The sequence below is a fragment of the Nasonia vitripennis genome (assembly GCF_009193385.2).
Source record: "Nasonia vitripennis strain AsymCx chromosome 1 unlocalized genomic scaffold, Nvit_psr_1.1 chr1_random0005, whole genome shotgun sequence".
Classification (NCBI taxonomy): domain Eukaryota; kingdom Metazoa; phylum Arthropoda; class Insecta; order Hymenoptera; family Pteromalidae; genus Nasonia; species Nasonia vitripennis.
The window spans coordinates 4,873,787-4,900,054 of NW_022279591.1; the positions used below are offsets into that span (position 1 = coordinate 4,873,787).

Genomic DNA, 26,268 nt, shown 5'->3' on the forward strand with positions numbered 1-26,268 from the left:
ACAGGTAAACTAAGTTACCTGTGTACAAGCTTGGTATATAACAGAAGAATAAAAGACTTAAAACTAGTACTTAAGACTAAAGATAGTTACATTATCAAAATCATTTCAACAACAATAAACACTCATTACATTTTCTTTTCTTAGAATTTAACAAATTTTACAATTTAAAACTATCTGGAAAACTAAGTATTGGTTTTGATCCAATACTTAATTTTACGTTTTGCCGCGGTTTTGCTTATATCTAATTCCTTGAGCTCATTTGGTAGTGCATTGTAAATTATAATAGCATTATTATAACTGTTTTTATCGCTGACTCGTTTTTTGCTCTTAGGTATAATTAAACTTTTCTTTCGAGTAATACTTGTAGACATTTGGAATTGAGTTTTGAGATCTTGATAATGGATTTTAAGGGATTCGAATTAAATACTTGCTCTAGGTTTAATGGACTATCTTGTATACTAAAAGTATTTTTGTTGATAATCTTGAGAATTTTTCTCTGTAAACTTTGTAATAAATCACGGTTATTTCTATATGCACCACCCCAGGCTACTATTCCATAGCTAATTATGCTGTGGAAGAAAGCATAATATATCATTCTTAAAATTTCTGTTGACATAGTGTGTGATAGTTTGTGAAAAATATAGACTAGATACTTTGTCTTTTTTAATATATATTGGATGTGTTTATCCCATTTCAGATTGTAATCAATGACAATTCCCAAGTATTTAATACTCAACTCTAGCTATCTTTCTATTTTGAATTCTTACATCAATAAGTTTCGGTACACTATCGCAATAGCTTCCAAATGTCATACAAACTGTTTTATCCACATTCAAAGATAACTTATTTACCGCTAACCATTTGTATATCACAGTAAGAAACTCATTCATACTTTTTTGCGCCTCTATCCATGTATTGCCTGTTGCTATAATTACAGTATCATCTGCGTACGATAGAATTGATTCTAGTGGAATCTCCTTTAGCATATCATTTATATATATAATAAATAGAAGTGGACCCAGTATCGTACACTGTGGAACACCCATACGTATTAGTAAACTATCACTTTCTACACCGTCAATTTTACCAGTTTGATATCTGTTATTCAAATAGCTTCTAAGGAGATCCAATGCCTGACCTCTAATACCAATACAATACAGTTTATTTAATAACAACTTGTGGTCAACTGTATCAAAAGCTTTAGCCAAGTCGAGAAAAGTGACTATTTTTGGTATCGTTTTATCTACATTATTGTACAAAATTTGTGTGATATAGTTTAAAGCATTTTTTGAGCCAATATTTTTCATAAAACCAAATTGGTGTTTTGATATTATGTTATTTTTTTGGATAAAATCATATAGCCTGTTAAAGATTATTCTTTCAAAAATTTTAGCAACATTGGATATAAGTGAGATGGGCCTATAATTGGTAATGTTATGTTTTTCCCCTGATTTATATATCGGAATGATTTCGGCTTTTTTTAGTGCATCGGGACATATAGCTTTTTCAATGCACAAATTAAAAATATGCGTTAATGGTACCGCAATATAATTACTAATCACTTTCAAGGACTTAGCTTTTATTTTGTCCACACCACCATTTTTTATTTTCAATGTATTGATTATGTTTTTTACTTCATTTATATTTGTGGGTTTTAGAAAGATTGAGTTAGCATTATTATCCAGTAGTCTGTTTTCAGCATTATTGGGTTGCACGATACCATTACTCAATTTTTGGCCGATCTCACAAAAAAACTTATTCATGTTACTCGCTATCTCAACTTTCTCTGTAACTTTAATATCGTTTATCTTTATACAACTTATGGTTTCATTAGACTTTTTTTTGCCCAGTTTATTGTTTATAATTTCCCATAGTTTTTTGGGGTTATTTGCATTTTTTTCGACTATTTTTTTATCACATCTAATTTTGGCGTCTTTGATAACTTTCTCTAAAATTTTGCAATAGGTCTTGTATTCAGTTTTAAGTTGCTCATTATTTATATCCAACTTCCATAAGTTATACAAAAATTCTTTGGTTTTGCACGATTTAATTATCGCATCAGTGATCCAATTTTCCCTTCCCACCTGTCTCAGACAACAACTTATCTGTTGCTAAATTAGGATCCTGCATTGTGATAATTTCATTCCAGTTTCTTGTTTCAGCACTATTTTTTAATTTTTTATAATTTAAAACTATTGTTGGTTTGTTATGTACTATTTTCATTTTATTGAGAGCTATAAATATACGGTAATGGTCTGTTATTGATAGTTTGAGTTTATAAGTAATTGTATGTATGTTATCAGTTTTTATGAAAATATTATCAATGCAGGATCCCTTAGCAATGCCCACAGGTGGCCTTGTAATTCCAAAAAATCCAGGAATATATCCTTTATCGAAAAAATTACACAGGAATTCTTGGCCCAAATGATCGCAATCCAATAAATCAATATTGAAATCTCCTATTACTAAATGATTTTTAATGTTCCTCTTTTTTATCAAATATTTATTTAAATCTAAAATAAACTCAGTCTTAGGTATGCCATGAGATCTGTACATGGATGACATTTCAATATTGCTATTATTACTTAAGCTAATTTTCGTATTTACAATTCTAATCCTATCCTGTTGAACAATTTCTGTGCTCTGAACCAAGTTTCTATTTACGAATACTATAACTCCGTCATTCCTATTTATCCTACTATCATTGTAGTAAGACTCGTACTCATAGTTACTCCCGATCAGTTAAAAAAATGTATGATTAACCTGCTCAAAAGTTTCAGAAAGAACAACAACAGATGGTTTGACGATCAGACTTTCAAAAAATATTTTTACCTTATCAAAATTTGCATTCATGCTTCTTACATTTAAGTGCATAATTATATCATTTTTGTTGCTAATTGTCTTGTTTAGATCGCCAATACCACTGTATGTTTTTTCTTTCTGCATTGAATCCTTTTGTATTATATCTAGATAATCAAAATTATCCATTTTATTAATTTAAGTTTTACTGCTTCTTAACCTTGTATTTTTTGCTGGAGCAGCAGGTTGAATTGGTGTTCTAGCAATCTTCGATTGTTGATGTTGCTGCTGCTTGGCTGCTTTACTCCTTTCATTTCTTTGTTTTGTAGATTTAGGTAGTTCTTGTGAAGGCTGTTTCATTGTGTTGTCTGTGGTTGTGTTGTGTGTATTAGTGGTATTGTAACGTTCTCGATAGACTTGATGTACTGCCGGTAAGGTAGGCCTAATAGGATAGTCAGTGGAGTCTATATATAGGCTGATTTTTTTCTTCAGGATGTTACACTAGTTTGTATCGTTAGCATCGTGGTTGACGTCAAGCTTTGTATTATATTTGCTGTTGGAAAAAACACAATTCAGACACTTAAAGGCACTGTTTGTGCAGGTACTAGTCCTGTGTTTTTCTTCGCACTTGAGGCATACAGAACTGTTGTTGCATTTATTACCGTTGTGTCTGAATCTTACACAATTGTAACATGGATTTATATTTATAGAGTCACGTACTTTGCAATTTTGGTAGCCAACAAAAATCCTGCTTTTATTCTCCTTGATGAATTTGTATATGTCCGCAGGAACCTCCATCAGTGTGTAGTTAAGCCACTGTAATTACTTTTGTACATATGTAGTACTTGCCCCTTGTTAGTAAAACTCCCAAAATTTCTCATGTTTATGTCATCCTCTATGTCCTCCATTTCCATGTTACTGTAGTTGTCGATTCCGACAATTTTGATTTTAGGATTCTTCAACGTATCTTTCCTAACCTCACATATGCCATCAAGGTTATGTTTCAAAACCGATTCAGTCAACACTGTACTTTCACTATTCAAGCAATTGATAACAAGTTCTTCTTTTCTGTTTACGTACAAGTTTTTTGTTTGTATCTTCTTTTCAGTAACTAAGCACTCTATAACTTTCTTTTTGACGTCCACTGCTTTATTACTCACATTTTTTACAGTTATCTTAGGCACTTTCTTTTGTAACAGTTTAGGAAAACTTGTAACTTCTACATACGAAAAAATAGCCGCAGGGCTTTCATTTTGTTTATTTAGCAATTTTTCTCTAAGTAGTATGTTTTTTTCCTTCAATTCGCTGACTAGCTGTTTCAGAAGAAGATTTTCATTTTTTATTAGCTTGTACTTTCCTTCAATATTGATGTCAAGTTCATCCTGTTCTGCTGTTGAAACTTCAAGTAATAGATCTCTCCTTACTTCCGTTTTATTCAGTTTTATTTGTGCAATCAGTAATCTTGTTGCACCGTCTAAACCTTCCTCTTCTATTTTTGAGGTTAGGTTTGTGTCACTATGTTCTGGGCACACTATTAAGTTACCACTTATGAATTTGATGTCGGTTGTTTTTTGTGCTAAACAACTAAAATGATATACTGCATCACATATGATGCAAAATAATGTTATTGAAGTTTTATTGCTATGACACTCAAAATTTGAGACACACTTATCGGGAGGCATCCGCACTCCCGCCATGTTTTAATTTCGAGTATCCATCATAATTGAGAATTATTATACAAATTTAAAATCTTTCTATTTAATCTGTTGTCAGAATCACGACGCAGATTAGTGAATGTTTGCGACTTTTCAGATAGTAAAATCAATAGATTTTGTATTCTTAGATAAATTAAATTACTACAGGACCGAGATAAGTCGTAACCGTTTCATGTTTTTTTAACTTTGTGTACACATTATTAAACACCTGCATATAGTAGTAAGTTGAAGAGTTAATAAATGTCAGTACCTTTATTATTTAAACAATAAGTGACAAGCGACTTTAGAACCTTATAAACGAAAACTAAAATGTATATATATATATATATATATATACACACACACACATATATATATATATATATATATATATATATATATATATATATATATATAACTTTCTCAGGAAGCGTCTTAACATCAGTCACCCAAACAAGCGTTTAAAAACTCAATTACTTTTAACTTTCACCAGCTATAAGGGAATATAGGAAAGAGGAGCTAAGTCGAGTATTTCAGATTCATCCTTTAAAGTTTATAAGTTTACAACTACAACTATTTACATTTTAGTTATAGTGAAATTCAATATAACTAGGATGTACAAACTAGACCCATATTTATTATACCATTTATTGTACTTCGTTTATAAATAGTACATGACGATACTAGTGACATAACGTTATGGCACGGCGTGTATATACACCCGAGCGTAGAGAGTGCGCTTAACACCGTGCCATGAATGACGACTTATGACACGTGTATCGTATAGCATTATTTGATAGCACTGACAGGCATAAATGGCGGATTTATGCTTTTCAGTGCTATAAAATACATAATATAACTTGAATATTATATAAAAATTGCGATATTCTATATTTTACAGGATTTAGCATATAATTAGTTTTATTGGAAAATTCAAGAATCACCTAAGTTACCTACTACATCCGTCACTTCACAAACATCCATTTTTCTAAATCCAATTAATTCTTCCTACTTCCCGAATATCCTTTACGTGAGTATAATTGAAACATCCTCATTATTTAATTATAATAAGACATGTAGTATGCTTTTCAACAATCATGATCAAACACAAAAAAATTGTTATTATTATTTATTTATATCTTACTAAAATTTATGTTACGAGACTTATTGTTATTTACTATTTAACAAACAATAATCGCGCTTAACAACTCATTTTCAATTGTAGACATAATTTTAATTCCATATGACGCAACAACACATACATAGAAATTAGAATACAAATCTGTGGCTTACAATATATATAACGACTTTAGTCAGCTTTTCATGATTTCGAGAAATCCGCATTATAAAATTTTCATTATTGCAAAGTACTATATATACATACTTCAATCATACATTAAAATTTTTAGAATAAAGTAGACTCTTTCTTTATATAATGGCAAAATACTGCAGTTAATCACTATATCTCGACAATTTTGTTATCGCGAAGATTTCAACGCTTATGTGGTGTACGTCGTATATCGGAGAGTCTTTCCACGATGTTGTACGTAAACGAATAAAAATGAAAGTACAAGCAAAAAAATACAGTAAAAAAAATAACACAAATGCATATTGAGAAATAAATAATTGTCGTTTGTAAATAAAAAAAATTATAATCCTTGTACGTTGATTATTTATATATATGCTTTACACTGTATACAATTCTTTATTTTCTTAATCAATAGAATAAGTCGCCGAATTATGCCTTCAAGCCACAGAAATAAACTTAATGATCAACAAATTTCTTGTGTTTTACCTTTACGACATAGTTTATATAAAACGTAATAATTAGAAAATATATATTTTTGTAAAGTCTTAAATCAAAATATTGAAATGCAATGAACAGCATTAAACGACTCTTACCAAAAAAGTAAATTCTTTTTTAAGTGGATTGCACTTTGTTTATAGTATATATAAAAATTATTTGATACAAATTATACATAGAATAATATTAAAAGAATAAATATTATCTATTATTTAAAGAGACTGTACGCCTTTAGTAGATTATGAACATTGTCCGTGTACCTATTTTCTGTCATTTTCTCGAGATGAAATTTGCTGTACCTTACGTAAAACCATTTTAGACACACTTTGAAAAATTCGCGTTTTAGTAAGCATGTATAATTGTATACCTTATACGTCGAAGCTAAAAATAATGATGAATGTATATATACGAGATTTGTCCAGTGTGGATAACTTCCGGTACGATTCATTTATGGATTTTTTATACTACCGATAACAAAAAGTGCAATTTTTTTAGATACATATACTTTTATATTTTACTAAAATGTGTCAAGCCCGCGATAATTTAAAACAAACTGACTAACCAAAACTAAATAAACTCAGTTAAAATAGTTTTGTATACATTTGTTGTGAAGTTTGGTCAATATATAACTGTATATTATAAATATTTGTGTCGGTATATAAGGATCCGGACGCGATAAGGTGGCACTAAGTAAAGAAGCAAAGACAGAGTATCAAGTAATAGAGCGTAGCGTAACTTTATTATTAAAGGTTAAACTTAGACAGAGCGGGACAAGAGCCGAAGGCGTGCGTGCAGCTCGACTATCTCGTAGAGAGTGAGGCGGCGAGCGGAGAGCGCCGCCGAGCTCAGCGCCGTATCACGTGGTTTTGGCGGCGAGCGCTTCTAGAGTCGCTGCGACGCGAGGGATCTGCCGTCGGTGTCGGGGGAGATCGTACACATATTCCAACACTCCCTCCCGATTGTCCTCGACATCGTTTCCAGGCTGACCCTTAGTTATTCTGTAACATGAAAGATCTGCTAATTTCCTAGCAATTTTTTCTGATTCTGACGTACCAAACGTCATCAGTGCATCTGGGTCGTATATGTTTAGGCCTTCTGTTTCACCCTGTGCTTTTTCAGCTGATACAATTTTCTTACTTTGAGTCTGCTTCCGAGTCATCAATCTGGAAAATTAAATCTTTTAGTTCATTGTAAGTATATTTCCTACCCGTACCATGGCTTGCAACGTTCTCTGCCGTAATGATCTCTGGGTAGGCTTGCTCTACTGCGTTGAACAGTAGACTTTTCTTTGCCGTATCGCTCATTTGTTCTATGCCTTCATTACTTTCATACTTTCTTACGAGGTCTTCAAACCTCAAGCAGAAGTTAAAGGCCGTTTCTTTATCTTTGTTGAGCTTTAAGTTGAAGAGTCGTTTCTGGGCTGTATGAGCATTAATTCTCAATTCATTCTTTTTAATTTCTTTAATCTTATCCAGTAATTCAACTGGATCTTTTATGTTCATCGTGTATAGGTGATACTTATCATCAATTCTGTTCAGAATTATCTCGCGTATGATATTCTTATCGTGTTCGAGTTCATCTGGACAGATCAGACTTTGATTGTTCTTTTCGAAGACGTAGAACAGTTTTCGCGACTTTAGCTCTGAGAATAAGAAATCCTCAAAGGGGGCAAATTCCGAATCTAATTTTAACTTGTACATTCGCGTGATGTTAATCTGTTTCAATTTTGCGTCATTTATACTCGTATTACCTGAGTTCATTGACTTGAACAAATTCAGCTTATTCAGTTGCGTTAAGTCTTGATCAGAAAAACGTCTACTTACATTCAAATCGTCGAGCGCGATTCCAAGACGTTCGACGGATTCAACGCGCCAATCTTTATATGGCGACTGTTCTCTCCTTACTTCATTTTTCTCGTTCCATTCGTACGAGTCGGCCACTAGTGTGGACGAGCACCTGGGTTCAGCAGGTCCGAACTCCCTTGGTCCAGGAGCCAAGAGCGTGAGCGGATTGCGGTTTGCTGGTCGAAAGCCACGTCCGCGTCCTCGTGGATGCAGCTTGATCGGTTCTGCCGGGCGTGTACAGCTGACGATGCTTGGCTTGTTGTTGGCTGAAAGAGTTGGCTTCTCCTGCCAATCTTTTACTGCCTGTCCATCCTGCCCTCTGAGCTTCAGACTATCAACGGACCTCATCAGTTGCTGTACATCTCCGCTGATCTTGGTTGTGAACCTTTCGAAGTTTTGATTCATCTTAGCATTCTCCTCCACGAGGGACTTCATTCCTTCTACCAGCCTTTCGCTGAGCTTGACTTGAGCCAGGGTGCTCTCACGCAACAGCTTGGTGATCTCATTCATGCTGTATGTCTGGTCGTCATCCCTGGGCGTGGACGTAGTGGCTCCTGCTCTCCCTGCGTCGCTGTAGTGGCTTACGGGTCCTCTCAACCCTACCACTCGATCCTCTGTAGCTTTCAACACTTCCAGGAGTCTGGCTGCTTCTTCCAAACTGAGGATGTTCATGTCTGTAAATATACAAAAAACGTTAGTCTGCGGTTGAGAGGATACCCCTGCAAAGCTCCCTATACTTTGTGCACAAGTATCGGGCCACCTTGCTGTCGGTCCAGTCACTTTTCGACAAAGTTCCCAAACCGACTTAGTCTCTTTTTGCGGAATGTGTGCCTAAGCACGGCTCCCACAGTCCGAGACCCACTAAGCACGAGAGCAGGTTTGGCAGATCTGTGTGAGGGTCTAGTTTTTGAGCGTGGGACACTGACTAAGTATCTGTACGTGCGCACGTACCAAGTCACATTCGTGGGTTCGTGTTAAACCTCTCACAGATCCGCACAGACTTCGTGTCGTACGTTACGTTGGCTAGTAGCCCGTCAAACTTTCCGTACAAGTGTAGACTTACATATAAATATTGTTATTTATGACTTTACTTCATTACCTAGTTGGAGTGTTTCGTCCCTAGAATTCATTAACCAAACGCCTCCGCCGTAGAGTTGAAGATAGAAACTCTCATTTGGTTCTTTGTCCTTCAGGTCGTAGTACTCCAGAATCTTGGCGCGTATGTCATCCCAGTCAGTACTTGTGCTACGTGCTGTCGAAAGATTTTGTAATTAATATTCAAACTTAATTTATTTTGATAAACCAGAGTCGTTGTGTTGAATTAATTCTTCGCTTAATTTATTGCAGAGTGAGCTCGCGCACCAGCAGCCCCACCTGCGCGGTGTCTGTAAACAGTGCAGCTCGCAGGCAGACTTACACTAGATGCGAAAGCCGACGTTCGCGTTTATCGCGTTAAATTTCTTTATAGATGATTTTCTGCTAGTTTAATACGTTAAATGATTGCTTAGTTTACCCATGCATCAGCAGCCCCACCTGCGCGGTGTCTGTAAACAGTGCAGCATGCAGGCAGACTTGCACTAGATGCATAGGTGTGCGTTTAAGAAATTCAAAAATTGCCGCGCAACAAGTGAGCGGTCACGTGAATTCGTGTGCGCTTGCGCACAATCTTGTATTGACTTCGCTTTGCGTTTGAGTTGACTCAGCGCGAACTTTTTGTGCACGTATGTATGCGTGCGCGTCCGTGTATCGTTTCCGCTACGTGTGGTTGTAATGACCGCAACTCTCCCTCCGTTTTCATGCACGCGCGTGTTAACCTATTACGAGCCAGGTTAAACTAGCGTCGTCTTTTTCTGCGTGCGCCTGAACTTGCGCGTCGTCGTCGTGAGCCGAGAGCGCGGCAACGGCGGCTCTCCCTCCGTTCCGTATAGCTTACGTGCAGGAGAGAGATGAGGCGGCCATGTTGGCTCGGTTGCCTAGCAACCCCCCTTTCTTTCGCCTGTTGCTTCGTACCGGGAATTTTTACCGCGCGTTTCTGTTCGTTTGAACTTCTCGGAAATGCGTTTTTGTTTTGGTCGACTTTCTTTGTTTAAGCGCGTTCGGATTTTCGAGTTCTGACAAGCCGAACTGATGCAACACTGATTCGCGCCTTTCTCTTTTCCGCGATTTTCGCGCCTTTTCTTTTCTAATGCGGTTTTTTATTTTTCACTTCACTTTTCTTATACACTCGCGTACCGCTGATTTTACTTCACGAGTTTCATAAGCACGTTTTTATTTTTATGCGTACTTACGTGCAGTTTGCGGGTTTGCCCATTTGTAGGATTTTCCGGCCATCGTGACTTTTGCCTTTGTTTGGTTCACCGTTTACCAGGGAATCGAGTGCTGACCTTCAGGCTCTGGACAGCGGGGCGTGTTGCTTGTTGGCTGTGTGACTTCCTTCTTTTGTCTCTCAGCTTAGGTCGTTCTCGTATCTTTGTACAGGTGTCAACTCGTCTCGACTTCTCTTGGCTTTTCTTCTATTTTTTTTTTTTTTTTCGTGTCACTTTTCACTAATTCGCGCAGTGGAAGCGTGCTGGGCCCATAACCTGTCGGTATATAAGGATCCGGACGCGATAAGGTGGCACGAAGTAAAAAAGCAAAGACAGAGTATCAAGTAATAGAGCGTAGCGTAACTTTATTATTAAAGGTTAAACTTAGACAGAGCGGGACAAGAGCCGAAGGCGTGCGTGCAGCTCGACTATCTCGTAGAGAGTGAGGCGGCGAGCGGAGAGCGCCGCCGAGCTCAGCGCCGTATCACGTGGTTTTGGCGGCGAGCGCTTCTAGAGTCGCTGCGACGCGAGGGATCTGCCGTCGGTGTCGGGGGAGATCGTACACATATTCCAACAATTTGCAATTATAGTACGAAATACAATCATGAGGATTAGAATAGATAATAAAGTAAAAGAAACGATAACACTTAAATGCGTAAATCTATATAAAAATAGGAAAAATCGGGTGTGTATTCGAGCCATTGAAATTGAAAAATTGCATCTTATAAGTTCTGTTGCAAATCAATAATTACGGTTAGCATATAGCATCTAGAAATTTTTATACCATAGTAGATTTATCAAGGAATAATTTTACGTTAAAATTTGTTCGTTGACTCTCTAAATATTTTCAAAACAACTAGGTGTAATGGGGGTAATCGAACATTATACTTGGATCAACATTTCGAATGTTCGTTTATAAATTTATATAAATATTTATATATAAATGCGATTTAAATAATTTTGTAGCTTATAATCAACATATTATCACAAAATAAGGAATATTTCGTAAAATGGCGGGAACATATTTTTGTCTTGTGATATTTCATACAGGTGAAATATATGTTGAATACAATACTTTATAACCTTTATAATAATTTTGATATAATTTTTCAGAGCTTGTTGATAAAATATTGTTTGAAATTATTAGTGTTATCGGGTGCGATTATAATAATAATAAGTAATATTATAATCATTTTAATGAAGGCTCAGATTTTGGTCCTATTTAATCATCTAATAAAAGAATCGGTGTCGCTAGATAGTACGACAAAATCTAAAAATGCGGTATAGCAATTCAAACATTTTGAGATTTCGATAGCCATCTACCTAAACACGGACTTGTCGTACATGAAGCATCGTCCTAAAAGAATAAGTCTAATACAGCAACTTTTTTCTAGTTTATATAAAAATATGGGTGGCCGGCGTGGTGATTATTTCATTTATCTAAAAACTCCGGATGAACCAATACCATTTAATACTGCATTAAGACGTCGCACTGAAAGGGAATTAGATCAATATCATCAGTAAGTGAGTATAATTGTTATTGTTTTATATATTTTAGTCGATATTACATATATATTACAAATAATATGTGTAATATATATGACAATTATATTAAAAAAAAAAACTTGGTGCATGTAATTTGCGCAACGAGTCATATATTTTAAAATTATAAATTTTATATAGTATTATATGTATATAAACAATTTTTTTCATATATTCTTTCCGCATAATAAATTGCAGGCTTATCTAAGAGGTGGAAATAATGACGATAATATGCAGGTCGTTGATAATGAGGAGCATTACTTAGAAATAAATCCGAATGATTCTGCAAATAATGTTGAAGAGGCTCCTGATCATGATGATCGTAATAACGATGGGATTAATCGTAATCAAAGAAATGTAGACGATGATGAGCAGTTAAATGTAGCTAATGAGGTTATTGAAAATTAATATAATTTATAAAATATTACTTATGAATGTTAAAAATTATTTAAACAATAATTTTTTGTCAGCATAAGGCGCCTCAGTTAAAATTTAAAAATTGTTTATAGGATTGAAATTTTTTGTGAATTTTACTTGCAAATGCAGTCGTTAAAAATATTGTAACAAATTGTTTTACAGGTATTACATAACATTGAGAGAGATGAAACGAACGCTAATGTATTTCACAATGACATAGAAGATGATGCGAACGAAGTTGACGAATCTGGAGAGTTAAGCGATGAACAAGTCGATGTTCGTTTAGAAGTACTTGTTAATCATGAAGCTGCAATTCAAAGAGATGAGGTAGTTTTATTTTGCTTCACACATTATTTTTATACATTTGATAACCATGAAATTCCTAAACGTTCGATATATACAATAATATTTTTGTAACACATCTGCACGCAATTTTCGCGTTTTCTATATCTATAAAGCAGAATAAACTGAATGACCAATTTTTGATCGTCCAGTAAAAATATTTTGAGTCTACTGATATAAAAAGCATCAGACGTAAAAAATCTTGTTTGTCCGCTATTAGAAAATAGGGAAACAGATTTATTATAGTACAAAAATGATATGAATGAAAATTTAATTGCCGTGTCCAAAAAAAAACGGATTTGCGAAAAATGCAAAAATCCATACACGTGTTTACAAAAAATATGATATGCATCAAGGGCGAGGACTTATTGATCTGCTGTGTGTTTGCAATACTTGTCTCCTGCTTGCACTAAATGCGCACTCACTTTCGAGCGAATACCTCGGCTCGTTTTCGTTCGCCTACTGCGATACTCGTACTGCAAACTAAATTGTACACTCCATCAAAATAAACCCACTTTTCGCCCTATACATTATACAACACACATGTATGTATTATTAATTTCGAATATCGCATAACTAATATTATTTTCAATTACTGTTTTCAGGCAATAAGAGAACATATCTATCCAGGAATTAATCTTACAAAAGATGAAAGTGATTTACTAATAATGAGTTTCGCTATTCGGCACAATTTGTCAGATACAGCATTGCAAGATCTATTAGAATTAATTAATTGCCATGTTCCGATAAAATTAAATTCATCTAAATATAGGTTTTTGAAATCTTTTCCTGCTTCTACAGACTTTCGAACATATTACTATTGTCCAGATTGTATGTTGAATTTTAGACCAGGATTTTCCTACACAGGATGTACATCGTGCCATATAGTGTACCTCCAAAATTAATTAAAAAGAAATGGGCACTATTTTTTACATATTCCTTTAAAAGCGCAATTAAAAAGCTTATTCTCGAGTCCACTTTTTTATGAACTTCATCGAAATAATTCAGACAATGAAAACTTGTCCGATGTTACAAGCGGTGCGATTATAAATGCTTAAAGGAAAATAACATTATTTCAAATTCCGACATATTCCTGCAATGGAATACTGACGGAGTACAGACATTCAAGTCATCGAAGGTATCGATGTATCCAATACAAGTGTCAATTAATGAATTAGGACCACGTGTTTTGTAGATGATTAGGACCATTTGTAGATGAGTTAAAAGATCTTCATGATAATGGTTTTGAATGACAGCCACCTAGTTTTGATGAGCTAGTTACAATAAAAGTACATACGATGCTAGCACCAGTAGATTCGTTTGAAAGATGTGCCTTACAGAATCTACATCAATATAATGGTGTATGCGGCTGCACATTTTGCCTTAATCCTGGTGAACATATTCCTGTTGGTAGGGGTTATGCTCGAGTGTACAGTGGAGGAGAAGGTGTAAGATGCGATTCAAGCTGAAGAGAAAGAGACGGTTGTTAATGGAGTGAAAGGTGTTTCTGTGATAAGCCTACTTCCAGTTTTTAATATAATTAGATCATTTCCTCCAGAATACATGCACTCCGTTTTACTCGGGATAGTAAAACTTTTTTTGTCCAACTGGATAGATCCCATGAACTGCAATAAATCGTGGTATATCGGGACGAAATCAAACATGATTGATGATAGACTGACTCAGATTCTTCCACCATGTGAAATAACACGAACGCCTCAATCTGTAAATAATCTGAAGCAATGGAAGGCTTCTGAATTTAAGAATTTTTTGCTGTATAATTCGGTACCTGTATTAAAAGATATTCTTCCATCTGCATTTTATAAAGATTGGACCGAGTTTGTCTATGCTATACATGTATTTGACAGTGACAGTATTGGAGGTGAAGAATATGAACAAGCTTCAAGAGCAATCATACATTTCGTCAACAATACTGAAACTTTATACGGCAAAGAATTAATGAAATACAATGTTCATTTAATGTTGCACGTCCCACAGGCAGTAAAAGACTTTAGCGCTCTCTGGGCATGGTCAGCATTCCCTTACGAATCATACAATTTCATACTAAGGAATATGCTGCAAAGTTCGCAAGCAATTTTGCAACAGATTTGTAAATCGTACTTACGTTTCCAAACAATCAAATGATTGTTTGGAAACGTAAGTGAGAATAAATGATCGTACGAACGTAAGAATCAATGATCCAACAATCAAATATATTGATACATTTTCACTACAAAATTGTAATGTCGAAGGAAGAAAATTATATCTGAATATGATGGAAAAATATAAAACCAGAAGTGGTGTTAGAGCAACAAATGAAAACCGTTTGATTCTGTATGGAAGAGGAAAAACGGTAAATCTTTCTCTTATTGAAAAATTATGCATTCAAGCACTGCTTCAAGAAAACATTGAGGAATGTGAAACAAATTTAAATGACAGATTTGTATACAAAAATGTGCTATATCATGCGAGTACACACGACAACATGTGGAAACGAACCAATAGTATTGTTGCGCTCATATCTGGAAAGTTTATAAACATTACAGGAATTTGTTGTGTAAATGACATTTTGTGCTCCTATAATGGTATTTCGTCTTCCAATTTTTGTACTAGAGTCAGAGAAACTAATAATATTTTGGCTTGTTTACCACAAGATATTTGTTCGGGTTATGTATAGCCGTTTAGCGAGATTTGAATTTCGCGCCGTAGCGCGTCGATCGCTGCGGCGAGAGCGGGCGAGCGCATTCGCGCGCCGCCAGGGGCGTCTCCTGTTCGCGCGGCATTGGGGCTCGCGAGCACGTGCCTGCCAGTTCTGACAGCTCCTCCCGAGGAACCGGTCGAATTTTGTATCTTGCAAATAACTTGCGTCTACACCTCTTGTATTTGCGTGCGATAAAAATCGTCACTCACGTCCTTTTCAGGACGGTCGACTCTACTTGTAATTCCGTGCGTCGCGTATTGTGTGCGAATTATGAGCGGTGTGCTGTGTGTGTGTTTTCTTCGTGTGTTGTGACGTCGGCCACGTTCGAGTTTCCTCGGCCTGCCGATCTCCACCCGGCGATCGCTACCTACGCGGCAGGGCTGAAAAGGTCTGCCTGTAGTCCAGGATAGGTTCCCTCGAGACGTCGAGGCGTCCTGCGACCGAGGAAGGTGCATCCCACCCACGTGCGGCCAGGGCTTTACGTCGCGCCGTCCACGTTTCGTTCTGCGAACAAGGTAGGAGAGCTCTCCAGCGTGCGAAAGGTACCTCGCGACGAATTTAGCGTTTAGTCATAATTGCGTTTTTCTCTCTCTCTTTATTTGGTCTATCCTAGAGTCACTTTGCATTGTATAATTTCATTATTTCTTCAATAAAGCTATTCGCTTGTCCCGGCTTTTCTCTCTTCTCCGTGAGAGTTATTACGCCGAGGCAAGTCGTATTTTTCCCGCGCAATTCATTGTGTTTTTTTGCGTTTGATTTATTCACCTAACCTTCCCTCACTCATTCCACCATTTTTAGTTTAAACATATATATAGGACTCAGTAGCTTTTCTTCAATATTTGTAGCAAATGCATTCTTATATCATGTAATAATAATAGTTACATTATGAAACTTGTAAATAAAAAGGAAACTGATTAATATAGTACGTATATAACTCTCAATTTTGGGAGTAAACTCTCAACTTTAGAGTCTTTTTCGTAAGGGCAAATATTTATATAAGGGTCCCGATTCCGCTTTAGTAGATTTTAGAGAAGAGAATGATTAAAATAATGAGTCTGATATTACATCTAATAATAATTCAAATGAGATCACTAATGTTTTAAATTACTATGAAACAAAACAATATTTAGCTACGCGGTACGTATGCCTAACCGAAGCAATGTATATATTAGAATTTAAATTATAAGATCAATCCCACGTAATTTATCAATTAGCGGTCATTTAGAGAATTAACAATTTGTATATTTTAAATAAGGATCTGAAACAGAATTAATAGATCGTAATGTGAATACTACATAAACAGCTTGGTTTGAATTAAACAAAATTAATTCTTTTGCGGGAGATTTATTATATATTTAAATTCCCAATCATTATTTAGTTGATCAGTTAATCAGTGGTTAATCTGTATTTTGTTGACCCTAAAAAACGTGAATTATTTTACTTACGTATGTTGTTATTACACGTGACAGGTGCCACATCATTTGAGAATATACGAACTGTAGAAGGTATCGGATATTCTTCATTTTATGAAGCAGCATTAGCTTTACATTTAAAATCAGCGGATAATGAATGGGATACATGTTTACAGAAAGCTATAAATTATCAAATCCCCAATGCATTAATTCGGTTATATTCTTTTATTTTAATATTTCATCATTCTTACAATGCTAAAGAACTATACAATAAATATAAAACTTATTTTTATGATCCTGAATTAAATGATGAAATTGCAGAACAAACTTATTCAACAAAAATTAATAATATTTTAATTTCGCATGGAATAACGTTACGTGATTATGATTAACCTTTAATTGACTAAACTATTCAAATTTTCAATTACCTTAATGATTGAAAAACTACTCCATTAGCACCTCCATATGATTTGAACATTATTCACTCACTTAATTAGAGACAACGTGATATTATTAACGAGGTTTTAAGCAAAACAATCAAATGAAATAAATTAAAAATTAATTTTTGTGGATGGTCCCGGAGAATCAGAAGTGATTTATACAATATATTAATTTAATATCTTAATTATCATCTAATTTCAGTTATATCATCTATAGCTTGGACTGATATAGCCGCAAATTTCTTACATGGAGGTAAAACAGTTCATACAACATTTAAATTACCATTAAATATATCAGAATTATCAACAAGTAATGTAAATCCTAATTCAAATTATGGAAAATTTCTAAAAACAATAAAAGTATTAAAATATGTGTTTGATGCTATTGATAAATTATTTAAAGATTTACATAATTCAGTAGAACCATTTGGAAGAATAGTAGTCGTATTATCAGGAGATTTTCGTCAAATATTACCTGTTGTACGACGTGGAAGTCGAGCTCAAATTCTAGAATCATGTGTCAAAAAAATTCAATATGAAATAAATTTAAAATCTATGGGTAGGGTTCTACCAAATATTTCAACTTTTTCAACTTTTTTATTTCGTTGTAATATTTTCTCAAATTTTGCACCCATATTGAGTATAAAAAAAAGGAAGATACCTACATTTTTAGCAATTTTTATAAATTTTTTAAAGAAATAATGCAAAAAAACTGTTAAATAATGTTATTACTTGCAAAAGTTTCTTGCGCACTAGGTTTCGACTAAAGCCAAATAATTAATGGTAAATATTTTTATTAATCTAACATGAACAAGGTTTGATACACCAACTTTTAAAAAAATCTTTCGAGCATTTTATGTAGAAAAAACTGATTTTCGGGCCAAAAAACTACAAAACTTTTGGCTCAAATCAATATTAATAACTTTGTCCATTCATTATCGCCCAATGGACTTCCTCCTCATAAATTAACATTAAAAGTTGATGCGATTATAATTTCATTGAGAAATTTAAATTAAGATGGTGGTTTATGTAATAGAACTAGATTAATGATACAAGAATTACGATCTTATGTTGTTAAAGCTGAAATTATTACTAGTACCTCTAAAGGTAAAATTATTTTAATACCCCGAATTGATTTAAGTCCTTAAATTGAAGAAGTTCCATTTCCCATGGTATGAAGACAATTTCCATTTAGATTAGGATTTGCAATGACTATAAATAAATCTCAAGGTCAATCGTTTGACAATGTCAATCGTTACCGTCTTCAGTTTTTACTCATGGTCAATTATATGTTGCTTTATCTAGAGTACGTCAAAAAAATAATTGAAAAATATTATTAGCAGATTCAGTAATAACAGAAAACCAAGATGATAAAATTAATTATTTAAATAAATGTTTTAATGATAATCTAAAAATTTATATTAAAAATGTTGTTTATCGTAAAATTTTTAAATTAGACAATTTTTAACTAATTTTATATTACGTATCATCTAGTATTCACGATAATTAATATTTCATTTATTTATATACGTTAATATTGAACATTAATTTAATTTTTCCATACATTAAAATTTTTAATATGGTTATGTATAAGTATGTTCTGCCTAAAAATTAAACAATAAGCATCAAAGAAATAAAAATAGCACCAACCAATTTCATTACTTCTGGTAGCGCTTGTATATTATTATTTTCATATTATAAATTAATTAAGTAGCAAAATATAAGTATTTGATTATAAAAATTTTATATAGTAAGCATCAAATACATAAAATAGCAGCAACCAATTTCATTTCCATTGGTAGCGCTTGTACAATATTATTTATATATTTAACAAATTATTTAAATAAGAAAATATAAGTATTTGATTATAAAAATTTTATATAGTAAGCATCAAAGAAAAAAAAATAACAGCAACCAATTCCATTGCCGTTGATAGCGCTTGTGCATTATAATTTATATATTTAATAAATTAAATAATAAAGTTATTTAAATATTATTAAATTAACAGTACAAAACTACATTTTAAATTAATATGAAGGCTGCAATTCTAACCCTGGTAGCAAATGGTCGATAAGTTATGGCCCGTTCCCTAGCGACTCGATAGAAATGAAACCCAGAATCAGTCGAGAAATATGCGTGGTTTCTACGCTGAAACCCGAGTAGCAGAAGTTCTCTTAATTTTTTTCGCATGCGCGTACGGTTTAGGCCAGGTACAGGCATACTAGAAGTATATGACGCGTATTGTAGAGGCTGTCTGCTATGTTATACAGCAGAATAGTATAGCAGACAGAACTACAGTTTTCACAGTTTCAGTCAATGTTGAATGATGAATATTTAGCATATCAATTCATCTAGAATGATTTTAAAGGGAAAATATAATACTCAAAGTGCCCATTAAGAGTGAAACCTAACCCTATACGTGCATACTGTCATATATGATAATATGTACAAGCATGCTGTACTGACTGACTTTGTGTTGTTCAAGTACAATTACTGTGTGAAAAGTGTCACCGATGCTCAAAGTCACCAATGATGAGGTTTCCACAGATATTTCAATCTCATCAGTATGCGAGCCAGTTACTCTCAACTACCAAATCTCTCATAATCATGCTAAATCCATGATATTAAAAGTGGATGTCTGTTCTTTTGCGTTAAGACTTGTTTAATTATTTAGAAACAGACTGCCATATCAGTTTTTACTTAACAGTCTTGGTTCGGCTTTTCACCCTGAACCCTATGGCTTCGGCGTCAAAAAATACAGGTAGGTCTATACAAATTAAGTTGCGAAATTTCAGCCCTCTAGGTATGATAGTTTTCAAGTGAGAGCAAAATCAAATTTTTATTGATTTCAATTACTTTTTTGACAATTTTATTTTGGCTCTCATTTGAAAACTATCATACTTAGAGAGCTGAAATTCTGCAACTTAATTTGTGTTGGCATGTTGTAACAATATATTGAGTTGAATTCATTCTAGCTGATATGAATTCGACTTTCATGTACAGAGCTACCTGTATTTTTTGACTCCGAAGCCACAGGGTTCAGGGTGAAAAGCCGAACCATGACTGTTAAATAAAAACTGATATGGCGGTCTATTTCTAAATAATTAGACAAGTCTTAACGCAAAAGAACAGACTTCCACCTTTAATATCATGGATTTACCATGATTTTGAGAGATTTGCTGGTTGAGAGTACTGGCTCGCATACTGATGAGGTTGAAATACCTATGTGCAAACCTCATCATTGGTGACTTTGAGTGCATCGATGACACTTTTGACACAGTAATTGTACTTGAATAATACAAAGTCAGTCAGTAAACAATGCTGTACATACTGTCATGTATGAGAGCATGCATGTGTAGGGTTAGGTTTTCACTATTAATGTGCACCTTAAAAATCATGTTTTCCCTTCAAAAAACATTGTAGATGAATTTATAGGGTATATATATTTATCAATTTATGAATATTTTCAAAAAATGTCAATGCAGAGCAGGATTATTAGTATGAAAGTTAATGAACAAATCATAGTAAAGAAAAAATTCTACCGAGATTTCTTCCAGAAATCATGTCTGATTTATCGGGGTTTTCATCTAGATTCTACTCTGGAAACCTGGTAGATTTGAAAAATCTCGGTAGTTTTCAGGTACTTTCTCGGGAACGCTGCTACCAGGGGAGATAACAAATTTAGTAGCGCTCTCTTAATTATATTTACAAATTCATGGTATAGAATATGTATACAAAAATTCAAAAATAAACCATGTGTATAATATAAATTTTGAATTTTGAATTTATTAATAAGAACTAAGATGTATAATTCGTAAATGAACTACTGAAAAACTGAAAATTTACTACAAATTTAGTAAAATATTTATTTTAAAATAGTAAAATTACCATTTTGTGTAGTAATTTCGCAACTTTCAAAATATGTTCCATAATTTCCGACTCTGAGAATAGTAGCTCTACAATACCTCTTTTTACCGGGTACATCACATTTATTCGACAATAAATAATAAGTTACTTCAATAAGTAAATAATTTTAATAATTAATAAATTGAAATAAAACAATAGCAGCAACTAATTTTAGTTTTTGGTAGCGCTAATATAACATCTACAATAGATAATATATTATAAAAATTAATAAATCAAAATATCAATAACCAAAATAATTACAATTTTATTTTGATACAAATATGTGCCTCAAATGGTAGAATTTATTAAGCATTTTAACAGATTTATTAATTGAATAAACTTTACTAAATTATATTATCTTTAACATTTACATTTTTATAATAATTGTATTAACCATAAATTATTTATCCTAACTATTTGAACAATATTAAATAAGTAAGCATACAAAACTTATAATTTTCTTCCTTAATATACGCATATATTGTCAATAATATCAATGCGGGCTTCTTTCGATATGCTATCTAATTTTTTAATATCTGACATTAAAATTATTATGTATTATAGTATTAACATTTTATGCATATTTCGTATATTTTAGAATCTTATTTCTTATTTAATTATTTACTACTCCTAACTTTCAACTATTGCATATTTGATATGATTTATTATACTTGATTTTACAACTATTAAATTTATATTTAACTCTAATTATATTTTAATAGATTAACAGTTAAATTTAGTTTAATAAAAATTTAGGTAATTATATTTCTTTACTGATTGTTATCTGGAAAGAATGACAGTTTCAACCCTGTTAAACGCAAAGTGTATTATTAATAAGCTAATAAACTTGGATTAAAATCTAATTTTTTTTCTTGGTCTACATGCTCACACACACAGCCACACACGCACACACGCGCGCGCACACACACGCATACAAACACAGACGAAATCAAAAATAAAATTTTTACTTTCTGTAGACGATGTCCAGGTGTCAAAATCACCTCCCGGATGGTAAGACATGGTCTATGATACAATGCACTTAGTATACAACAAACGTACCAAAGGAAAATTTTCACTTCCAGAAGACCATGTCTGGGTGTCAAAATCACCTGCCGGATAGCGAAACATGGTTTATTATACAACGCACTTAGTATACAACAAATGTACCAAACGAATGATTTTACTTCCAGTAGATGATGTCCAGGTGTTAAAATCACTTTCCAAATAACGAGACATGTTCTATGATACAACGCACTTAGTATACAATAAACGTACCAAAAGAAAATCTCCACTTCCAGTAGACGATGTCTGGGTGTCAAAATCACCTGCCGGATAGTGAAACATGGTTTATTATACAACGCACTTAGTATACAATAAATGTACCAAACGAATGTTTTTACTTCCAGTAGACGATGTCCAGGTGTTAAAATCACTTTCCAAATAACGAGACATGGTCTATGATACAACGCACTTAGTATACAATAAATGTACCAAAAGAAAATCTCCACTTCCAGTAGACGATGTCCAGGTGGCAAAATCACCACCTGGATGGTGAGACATGGTCTATGATACAACCCACTCAGTATACAACAAAAGTACCAACAAAAATTGTTCACTACCAGTAGACGTTGTCCAGGTATCAAAATCACCTTCCGAATGACGAAACATGGTCTATGATACAACGCACTCAGTATACAACAAATATACTAAAAGAAAATCTCCACTTCCGGTAGACGATGTCCAGATGTCGAAATCACCTTCCGGATGGCGAGACATGGTCTATGATACAACGCACTAAGTATACAACAGATATACCAAAAGAATATTTTTACTTCTAGTATACATGATATATCGACGGTCCCTGCGAAGAGTAGCAGGCATTTCGCCTCTTTCAAGAAGAAAAACCTTTTCCAGAATCACCTACGAAGCCCAACACGATTCGGCATTTCTCTACGAAAACTATCACGATTGAAGAATTCTCCACGAAAACTATCACGCAAACACATATGGTATATTACTCCCCGCTGCACCCGACCGAAGGCGACATAATCCTTCCCAAAAAAAAGGTTAGTTTGAGAAGGGTGAGAACTGACCTATAAGTGGCAAAAAAAATTGATACGGCTGTTAAAAATTTGGTATCGTTCAACAATGATCAGGTGATAAATAATACAAAATTTGCAATCAAGAAACAAAATGTAATTTTACAGAATTTGAACGCTAAAAATCGGCCAATATCCAGCTCTTTGAAAGAAAATGTATCAAATTCTTGTAGTTAAATATTTATTGTAACGGGGTTCGCTTTCGGGGGAAAACTCGGTGATATTCAACTGGATCACAATCTCTCGGTGCGACGGAGAACTCTCTCAACGTCCGTGATTTACCCGCGTTGCAACGCAGCTCGTCGCTAGAGCTGCTTCGCGAACGTCGTGTGCTACCTCTCCGCACTCTCCTGTGCGGAGCCAGCTTTTCAGTTTTGCGTTGCAACCGCTTGTTGCAACGCCCGCGGAGGCGGCGGTATTCGCGATGAGGACGTAGGGAACGGGAGAGAACAAGCCGGGAAAATAAATCTAATTCCGATTAAAATCAAATAAAATAATGATATATTGTGCGGCCAATGTTTTCTCTATACAAACGTGCGCCGAGTTACCTCAATGTCGACTCGGCGTGGAGAGTATCTCGCGAAGCTTACGCGCGCGAACGAGAAGGTCGTTACTCGGTGCCGCTGCACCAAGTAGCAAAGCTGTAGCCGCTGCTACCGCTGACGCGATACAGAAAAAAGGCTCCGCCCTACTTACTCACAGTCGCCGTTCGGTAGGCACGCACCACACACTCACACACACTCTGCGCCGGTGGTGTTGTTGGCTCACTCGCTGACAGACAGGCCGGGTCGTCCTTGCTTCTCGTAGGTGGAGTTGACTTGGACGTCTTCTTCTCGCGATCTCACACACACTCTCACTCTCTCGCACGCTATCGGTCGTCGCTCGATGCCACAGTCTCACACACCAGAGCTGACGCGTTCGCACCTATGGCCGGAAGCTATCTCCATGTCCGACGGATCGCGACTTATACGCGAGGCCCCGAATCTTGCCTCGCGCTTGCGCAACGTCGCGTTTCAACGATGCGCGAATCTACCCGATTTCGCACCTCGTTACATTATTCAAAATATATTCTTAGCATCTTGAAATATGCTTAAGAAATATTATTTTAGAATGTTTTTAAATTTTTTATAATATTCTATCTCAATATTTTTTGTGAACGAAATAAAAATATATATTTCCGTAATATTTGCAAAATATAATATAAATATTATTACAAAATGTTTAAAACTGTGTTGTAGATATATTTTATAGTGATTTATGCAAATATTTTTCCCAAAATATGCCTAAATCAAATGAAAATATATTTTCGAAAAATAAACTAAAAATGTTTGTTAATATTTCCTTTACAATATTTACAATCACATATTTTAAAAATATTTTATAAATCTTTCGGTCATACATTTTATAAAAATGTTTTTTTAACAGTTTTAAATTGTTATAAAAATGTTTCTAAGATATTTTAAAATACACAAATCTTTTAAAATATTGTGTGCTATTAGGGAAATTTAGGTAAATTGGAATCAGTCAGTGTATACCCGTGACTTGTTAAAATAGAATTGATATATTTCAGTGAGATATTTTTACCTATTTCTTTAGTTAAGAATGGAATGTAAAAATATGCTTTATATTTTTGAAATAATATTTTAAAATTTTCTGGGTAATGAAATATGCATACATAACCAAACAGGTTACACAGAGCTTTAGGTAATTCAACCTTGATTGCTTCTTCTAAGCATTTGATCCATTCTTCATCGGTGGTTATTAATATTCTGGCTACAACCACTTCATGAAATGTTGCTTATATAAAATTTTTCAATGTTTTTAATTCTTTATAAGATTGAGCCGCTTTTACATGTAATAATAATAATCTTTAAAAAAATCTTTCACGATCCTTTGGATTTACAAAGTACATTCTACATATAATTGGCTCACAAACTTTTTTCTTGGTGTCCATTTCTTTGTTTTTTCATTGAAAACGTAAAAATATGGTATATTAACATACAAGAACTATCTAGCTTACGAATCGTTTGTATTTAGTTCAAACCATGCAGTCAAAGTTGCGTTAAAGTTTTTATTAATCAACTCTCTTTCTGATCCTTCCTTAAAAAATACAAACTGTTTATTTTTTAAATCTACAGCTAATCGGTAAATTACGTGTGACAAAACGTACATTGCATATTGTAGTAGACGATACATTGCTTCTGGAGGGCTTACATAGCTTGTTTTTAAATTATTGTTTTATTCCATCGTAGTTGGAATTTTCTACTTTGTATTCGTTTTTATTATTATCTTGACTCATTTTTATAAATGCACATTCATGCCCCTTATAACATTTAAATAAATATTTGACATATTGAATAGTTAAACATACTTCAAAATTAATATGACAATTAAATTTTAACAATAAATACGGATTGTATAGAACTATAAATCAATTATTAGCTATGTTGTTTTTATTGAAATGAATTTGTACTTTTAATTGTTACTGCGTCGATAAAGGGGATATCCAGTATTATTAAAAGTAATTTGCTAATTAAACTATTTCGAAAAGTTTTTGGTACATATTTTGTTTTGCTATCCATACATAGTGAATTTAAGTTATTTTTACCACAAGGGCCATATATCATTGGTTGCTTAACTATATTATGTAACCTTAGATATTTCATTTCAGCAGGTATTTCTGCACTTAGAAGTTTATTAACATCATCTGCGTTGTTCAGTTTATGATTTTTATAAATAAAAGCCAACAAGTGCATATGTGGTAAACCTTTTCTCTGAAACTCAATTACATAAGTATATGCAATACATTTTCCGAAAATGTTTTTTTTTTAATTTCAGTTATAGCACTGCGTGACCTATGTCCGCGTTTATGTCACGCCTATCCGTGACCTAAGTAGTTTTTTTTTGCACCGTGTTTTATCGTCCTCGCTAGTTGTGACATAGCGGACTTAGGGCAGACAGA

General features: G+C 33.9%; 1 protein-coding gene and 1 long non-coding RNA gene across 2 annotated transcripts; one reads left to right on the forward strand and one right to left on the reverse strand.

Annotated features, from left to right (window-relative positions):
* Positions 1-7,009: 7,009 nt before the first annotated feature.
* On the reverse strand, positions 7,010-8,154 carry LOC116738622. Its single transcript, XR_004345119.1, has 2 exons — positions 8,121-8,154; positions 7,010-7,295 (listed from the first exon to the last, which is right to left on the reverse strand). It is a non-coding gene; the product is annotated as an uncharacterized LOC116738622 (long non-coding RNA).
* A 6,256-nt stretch (positions 8,155-14,410) lies between these two features.
* On the forward strand, positions 14,411-14,893 carry LOC103315891. Its single transcript, XM_008206854.1, has one exon. It carries the CDS (start codon positions 14,411-14,413, stop codon positions 14,891-14,893), a length of 483 nt encoding a protein of 160 aa, XP_008205076.1.
* The last annotated feature ends 11,375 nt before the right edge of the window (positions 14,894-26,268 follow it).